Raw genomic sequence first — 7,244 nt, 5'->3', positions numbered from 1 at the left:
ACTGGCTTTAAAGTTCTGAACACTCATTGGTTTGAATGGTGTCAGTAATTTATATATTTTGAAATTAACATGAATTGTGGTATTAATATAGTTAGAGAACATTGAACAGAACAAAGCAATGTCAGTAGCTACATTTTCACCAAAATGCAGATAGAACCTTATCATCCCAAACCATACAAACCGGATTTACCAGCCAGGATGCGCTGTGAGACAGGCATACGCCCATGTGAGATGTCATGCCCTAGATTTCCCTATGGAAACTAAACGTATTTCTCGGCATTGTGTGACCCACAGGTGAGTGAGAGACAGAGAAAAAAAGAGGGCGAGCGAGAGAGAGAGAGAGAGGCTACTGCCGCATAAAATAGTGGACAGTGATATTCACACCATTTCCATGGTCTGGCTGCGTTTCGTGGATTCGACTAAACAATTTGAACTTTGAAAAAATATCAGTGCTTGGATGTGAATTTATCTACGCATCACTACCTTTTTGTTGATATAATTCACTCCTTTTCCTGGACTTACATGCAGGTATATTCAGATCTTTCTTGAAATTGATTGATGTCGGTGCCGGAAATATATACGATATTCGCTTGAAATAAACATGAATAACTAGGCTACTTGCCGTTTCCAAGACATTGTTAAATACATTGTATAACTGTTTGTTTTTTATTATAGTCCCAAACTCTACAAACTGATTCTACCAGCAATGGTGCGCTGTGACACAGGCTTTTCCTCTTTGCAAAATACACCGGTTTGGGATGTGACATTGAGCAGGAAACACGCGTATGAGATGTTCCCCACACCATTGTGGAAATGTATTTTTCCAATTACAGTACAGCTTCTAAGCAGACATTTCTGATTATTCCACATTTAGCTCTATCATCAGAGTTATACAGCCTGTAACTGCATGCTTTTCATGATCAGTAAACATCAATTGATCAAGTATTTTCATACATATGTGATAGTAACCTATTCATTTGGCATGAGCTACCTAGCTAGCTAAGCAAACAACGTGTCATTTAGCATATAATAGGTTAATGGAAAGAGTTTGACATCGGCAAGTCCTCCTCCTGGTAAAGTTGTCAGAACTACTGTCATCACCACTACATCCAGAACAGCGCTGCCAGGATCCTGATGAGAAACTGAAAGGTGTCATCATGTATTTGTTCTCAAACATCCTTTCTGAATTTAAAAGTAATCCAAGAAGTAACCATCTACATTTTCAAAAGTATCTGTAATCTGATTACAATATTTTTGCTAATAACATACCTGATTACAGTTACCATCTAGGTGATATTTGTGTTGGGTGGGTCTTTCCAAATCGTCTTTCTTGATGGGAGGCTTATATTTGGTGTGGGGGTGATGTTTGCCAGGACAGGGAGCCAGGGAAGCGGGTGGATCATAGTGAACCAGATCCTAAATAAAACTAATCTTAACTAATCCAATCTGTAAGTGGTTGGATTCATTTCACCTGTTAATGACATGGTTATGCAGTTTAGACAGTTTAATCTCATTTATCAATCTTTCCTACCTTGGCAGTCATTCTAACTGCAGATTGTGGGTGATGCGCATGATGGCATTTAGCTGTGTGTCGACTCTGTGTGTGTGTGTGTGTGTGTGTGTGTGTGTGTGTGTGTGTGTGTGTGTGTGTGTGTGTGTGTGTGTGTGTGTGTGTGTGTGTGTGTGTGTGTGTGTGTGTGTGTGTGTGTGTGTGTGTGTGTGTGTGTGTGTGTGTGGTAAGCACAGAGACAGAAGAGGAAGCGAGACATTAAGCAGACCAGACCGGACTTAAAAAAAAATATTTGTCCCTCATAGCAGTGGTTGATTTATTTTATTTCACAGTTTAACAAATACATACAGATAGTACAAATCTAGACAGAGCTAATACAACAAAGTCAATTACTTATTTCCATTGTGTCCCTTGCTGTTGTTTCCATTCTGGTCCATGTGGATTTGATATGTTTTTCATGTCATACGTGCTCCCCTGCTGCAAAGTCACTATTGCCCTCTCTGGGACAAATAATGCTGAAAGTTGAAAGTTGAACTTGAGGCCCATTGAGTGTCATTAGATACAGTATTTTGCATGTCATGAATGTCTTAATTTCACTCTAAGGATCAGAGGCTGCGTTTAAACAGGCAGCCCAATTCTGAACTTTTGCCCAATTATGTGCAAAAGAGCTGATCTGATTGGTCAAAAGACCAATTTGTGAGAAAGAACAGAATTGGGCTGCCTGTGTAAACGCAGCCAGGGAGCAAGTGCGACTACATTATTAACTTTCACTTCTCTTCAAAGGTCACCTCAATCTTCATCTTCTATAAACTACCTTCCTAGATCTGGCTTATGATGGTGAAGAGGCGTACATTCCCTCTACTGATAGCTTCTGCTCTGGCAGTTATGGTCTACTTCATCTTCACATTGCCCAGGTACCGTGAAGCCTCTGCCGTACGATCAAGAAATAAAAGTGCCAAAGGGAAAACATTGTCTGGGACACACACATCTGCTGTAGAAATACAACATCTGTCCATGATTCCTCAGGTCACAGCCAGGCAACCAGCAGCACCTCTATCCGTACCACGTCTCTGACCAGTCCATCACGCCTGTCAACGACACCAAACACTTCATGGTGGGGGCCTACAAGGAACATCGTTTGGAGGGAAGCTCCGTACGCATCATCAGTATCTTCAGACGAGACTCTGTCCAGCCTCTGTACTGTGTGTTCTACTGTGGGAGTCACTGGGCTAATGGAACGAAGGCTGAAGTCCAGATGCACTCTGATCACTTTGGTACCTGCTATTTACTATTTGGTTTTAGTCCTGCACTGACACACCTGAATCAACACCTGAATCAATGAAATAAGGGGCTTGGTGATTCGCTGATTAGTTTGTGGATTTACATATGTGACTGTTCTATATTGGGATGAAGGTTTCCACTTCGTGACAACCGACGTCCTTTGTCCGAATCTTCCCGACTGCAACCCGTCACACGTGACCCTCGCCACACAAGCTGACGCCAAGCTCGCTCAGAACCAAACCTTCCTCCGCATCCAGAACCTTGTGAAAAGGGAGGAAGAGGAGTTTCAGTTCAACTTCACTGTCTGTTGGTCCAATTTATTTGGTGATTATAACAACGTGCTTCAGGTCACCCAGACTCTAGAGATGTACAAGTGAGTATTGATTGAGTGATTGGGTCATTGATTGATGGATTGCTTGATTGTTTGATTGATGGATTGCTTGATTGGTTGATTGGTTAATTGATTGATTGATTGATTGATTGATTGCTATGTTGCAGGTTATTGGGAGTGCAGCATGTTGTGGTGTATAACACCAGCTGTGGACCAGACCTGGAGAGACTGCTACAGAGTTACACACAGGAGGGCTTTGTGGAGGTAGGAATTAATTGATTGGATGGATGGATAGATAGGATTCATTAACTGACTGATTGATTGAATGCAGGTGGTGCCCTGGCCTATCGACCAACACATGAACCCTTCCCGTGGGTGGCAGCCCAGTGAACATGGAGGGGACATCCACTACTACGGCCAGTTGACCACTCTAAATGACTGTGTCTACAGACATATGTATCAGTCACGCTATGTACTGCTGAATGACATCGATGAGCTTATAGCTCCATACCAGCATCAAACCCTGCCCCAGATGATGGATGTACTTCAGAGGCAAAACCCAAAGGTAGGGGGAGGACTCAGGGAAGTACTGTGTAGATCATTACGTGTGTAGTATGCATATGTTAGGCTGTGTTTACACAGGCATCCCAATGCAGATTTTTTTCCTCAATTATTGGGCACGTCTGATAGAAATGTGATATTTTCCCCAATTTGTAAACAGCATTTTCTGATCTTTGGTGTTTTTGGTTGTTAATCATTTTGTTGACCAATCACATCAGATCTTTTCACATTAGACACATTGGACAGTGAGAAAAATAGATCAGATATGAAGGAAAATAATCTGAATTAATTCTCTCTCTCTTTCACCTTCTCTCACTCCACCCTCCATCTCCCCAGGCCGAAGTGTTCCTCATAGAGAACCACATCTTCCCTAAGTCCCAGTTTGAGCCCAGTGGAAGGTTTGAACGACCCCGCTGGCGGGATGTTCCAGGGATCAACATCATGGAGCACATCTACAGAGAGGAGCCAGACTATCGCATCTACCACCCCTCCAAGATGATAGTACGGCCCAGGTTAGAATCTACAACCCCTCCAAGATGATAGTACGGCCCAGGTTAGAATCTACAATCCCTACAAGATGATAGTACGGCCCAGGTTAGAATCTACAACCCCTCCAAGATGATAGTACGGCCCAGGTTAGAATCTACAACCCCTCCAAGATGATAGTACGGCCCAGGTTAGAATCTACAACCCCTCCAAGATGATAGTACGGCCCAGGTTAGAATCTACAACCCCTCCAAGATGATAGTACGGCCCAGGTTAGAATCTACAACCCCTCCAAGATGATAGTACGGCCCAGGTTAGAATCTACAACCCCTCCAAGATGATAGTACGGCCCAGGTTAGAATCTACAACCCCTCCAAGATGATAGTACGGCCCAGGTTAGAATCTACAACCCCTCCAAGATGATAGTACGGCCCAGGTTAGAATCTACAACCCCTCCAAGATGATAGTACAGCCCAGGTTAGAATTTACCACCCCTCCAAGATGATAGTACGGCCCAGGTTAGAATCTACAACCCCTCCAAGATGATAGTACGGCCCAGGTTAGAATCTACAACCCCTCCAAGATGATAGTACGGCCCAGGTTAGAATCTACAACCCCTCCAAGATGATAGTACGGCCCAGGTTAGAATCTACCACCTCTTCAAGAAGATAGGTTCTAACCTGGGTCGTACTACCACCCCTCCAAGATGATTGTAACCTGGGCCATACCCTCTACCACCCCTCCAAGATGATAGTAAAGCCCAGGTTAGAATCTACCACCCCTCCAAGATGATAGTACAGCCCAGGTTAAAATTTACCACCCCTCGAAGATGATAGTACAGCCCAGGTTAGAACGTACCACCCCTCCAAGATGATAGTATGGCCCAGAGTAGTATACTAAGAAGCTAACTAGATATACTCAGGATTTTCAGTGGATATTGCTTGTCCTCCTGCCGCTCACTCTAGCAGACTTATAACTGCTCATGCATGTCACACGTGGCTAGTCGAACTCCAAACTCTTCAGAGACAAAGCTGAAACATAAATCCATGGGCAAGTCAGTGCCACATTTAAATTCTTTCCAAAATCAACATGAAATTAAAGCTATCTTGCAAATTCTGCAGGTTATGGAGTGAAAAAGGTTATTAGAAGTGCCGTCTTTCTGACACGTTCTGACCAGTAAAGGGGTTACTTGTTATTGTAGTTTGGTCAGGACGTGGCAGGGGGGTATTTGTTTTATGTGGGTAGGGGTGTGTGTTTATTTAGAGGGGTGTTTGGTTAGTGTTTTCTGGGGTTTTTGGGCTATGTTCTATGTTAGTATATTTCTATGATCTAGTCTTTTTAGTTCTATGTTTAGTTGATTGATTTGGCCTTCAATTGGAGGAAGCTGTTCCTCGTTGCCTCTGATTGAAGGTCCTATATAGAGGGGTGTGTTTTGTTTGGATTTTGTGGGAAGTTGTGATTGCATAGCTGTGTTTAGCCTGTAATCACGTTCGTTTGTACGGTTTGTTTTCATAGTTAAGTGTTAAAAAATATATATAATGAGCACTCAACCCGCTGCGCTTTGGTCCACCTACTACGACGACCGTTACACTTTCTTTAATTACGTATCGTTCATGCCGTCTTTGGTGTGTTTATCAATGCACAAGCACCTTTTTTCCCCTACAATAAATAAAATAATTTTATAAAGTCATACAAAAGTCATACTGTGAGTGATGTTTCAAATGCATCCTGTCATTACTAAATGTGTAATGTGATAGCTATTTTAATACTACAATTTTTTTACACAAAAAAACATTTGGTTAGTACAATATTTAATCAGTGGTCCTCTTCAAATCAAAGGGATGATGGGAACCTGATCTCATTGGTCCTGAACTCCCGGCTCAGACATTTCATTCAGGATAAGTAGTTAGCCCTGAGTTAGCCTGCCTCGGAGCAGGTTAGTTCCTAAGGATACTTTGCCATAGAAGTGTACCTGGATAAAAGGTGAGCCACATTTGTGTGAGTAGTTATCTCGAGTTGAGCTCAGAGTTTGTAGTATAGGGCTCTGGTTAGAATCTACCAACCCTACAAGATGAATGTACGAGCCAGGTTAGAATAGAATACAACCTCTGTCTAAAAACCCTAGGGCAATGGAGCAGACATCGGTCCACTCTGTCTAACAACCCTTCTGTGTCTCTGACCCCAGGGCAGTGGAGCAGACGTCGGTCCACTCTGTGCTGCGTAACTTCGGGCAGACAGTGAAGGTTCCTCCTAACGTGTGTCATATCATCCATGTCAGAGTTCCCCTACGAGGAGGACTGACCAAGAAGGAGCTGCATGAAGACAAGAGGGTCTGGGACTACGAGAAACAACTGGTGCCTAATGTAGATAAAGCATTGGAGAAGGCAGGACTACTGCGCATGTGAATGGATTTGCTTCATGCTGAACCAAACCTGCAGAGAAGTTTAGCCCCACACTTGAACGCTCTTAGTTGTTGCAGACATTGAAGCGCTATGCTGTTTACTTTGTGCCTCTACGTCATATCGCTGATTCTATCTTTAAGTGTATTACAAATGTAATGAAAGTATGAATAGTATTTTTTAAATGTATTTGATTTTATCTGTACTTAATGTAATTATAATAAAGCCCCTTTACAATGAGTAGGATTGACTGTGCTTTGTGTACTTTTTAAAGTGTACTTTAAATTCATAGCTTAAAAAGTTGTGCTTCAGTATTCTTAGAATACATACAGTTGAAGTTGGAAGTTTACATACACCTTCGCTAAATACATTTAAACTCAGTTTTTCACAATTCCTGACATTTAATCCTAGTAAAAATTCCCTGTTTTAGGTCAGTTATTTTAAGAATGTGAAATGTCAGAATAATAGTAGAGAGAATGATTTATTTCAGCTTTTATTTCTTTCATCACATTCCCACTGGGTCAGAAGTTTACATACACTCAATTAGTATTTGGTAGCATTGCCATTAAATTGTTTAACTTGGGTCAAACATTTTGGGGAGCCTTCCACAAACTTCCCACAATAAATTGGGTGAATTTTGGCCCATTCCTCCTGACAGAGCTGGTGTAACTGAGTC

General features: G+C 42.2%; 1 protein-coding gene across 2 annotated transcripts; it reads left to right on the top strand.

Moving 5' to 3' along the window:
* The first annotated feature begins 280 nt into the window (after positions 1-280).
* Positions 281-6,808, top strand: LOC106574488 (uncharacterized). Of its 2 annotated transcripts, none has more exons than XM_014150396.3 (8): positions 281-528; positions 2,333-2,424; positions 2,537-2,784; positions 2,924-3,164; positions 3,290-3,386; positions 3,454-3,687; positions 4,020-4,195; positions 6,355-6,808. In XM_014150396.3, exons 1-8 carry the CDS (start codon positions 523-525, stop codon positions 6,572-6,574), a joined length of 1,314 nt encoding a protein of 437 aa, XP_014005871.2. In that variant the 5' UTR covers positions 281-522; the 3' UTR covers positions 6,575-6,808. The 2 variants fall into 2 exon arrangements, with proteins under 2 accessions (XP_014005871.2, XP_014005872.2); XM_014150397.3 differs by having other exon boundaries at positions 2,294-2,424.
* The last annotated feature ends 436 nt before the right edge of the window (positions 6,809-7,244 follow it).

Source organism: Salmo salar, chromosome 16 (genome assembly GCF_965601325.2).
Source record: "Salmo salar chromosome 16, fSalSal1, whole genome shotgun sequence".
Classification (NCBI taxonomy): domain Eukaryota; kingdom Metazoa; phylum Chordata; class Actinopteri; order Salmoniformes; family Salmonidae; genus Salmo; species Salmo salar.
Note: the sequence above shows the minus strand (reverse complement) of the source record. Positions and strands in the feature narration are given on the sequence as shown.

What these genes read in the sequence shown, in the direction of transcription:
- LOC106574488 (XM_014150396.3), top strand. An exon ending in GATGCACTCTGATCACTTTG is followed by an intron (nt 2,785 to 2,923) that starts GTACCTGCTATT and finishes ATTGGGATGAAG; the next exon opens with GTTTCCACTTCGTGACAACC. An exon ending in CAGACTCTAGAGATGTACAA is followed by an intron (nt 3,165 to 3,289) that starts GTGAGTATTGAT and finishes GCTATGTTGCAG; the next exon opens with GTTATTGGGAGTGCAGCATG.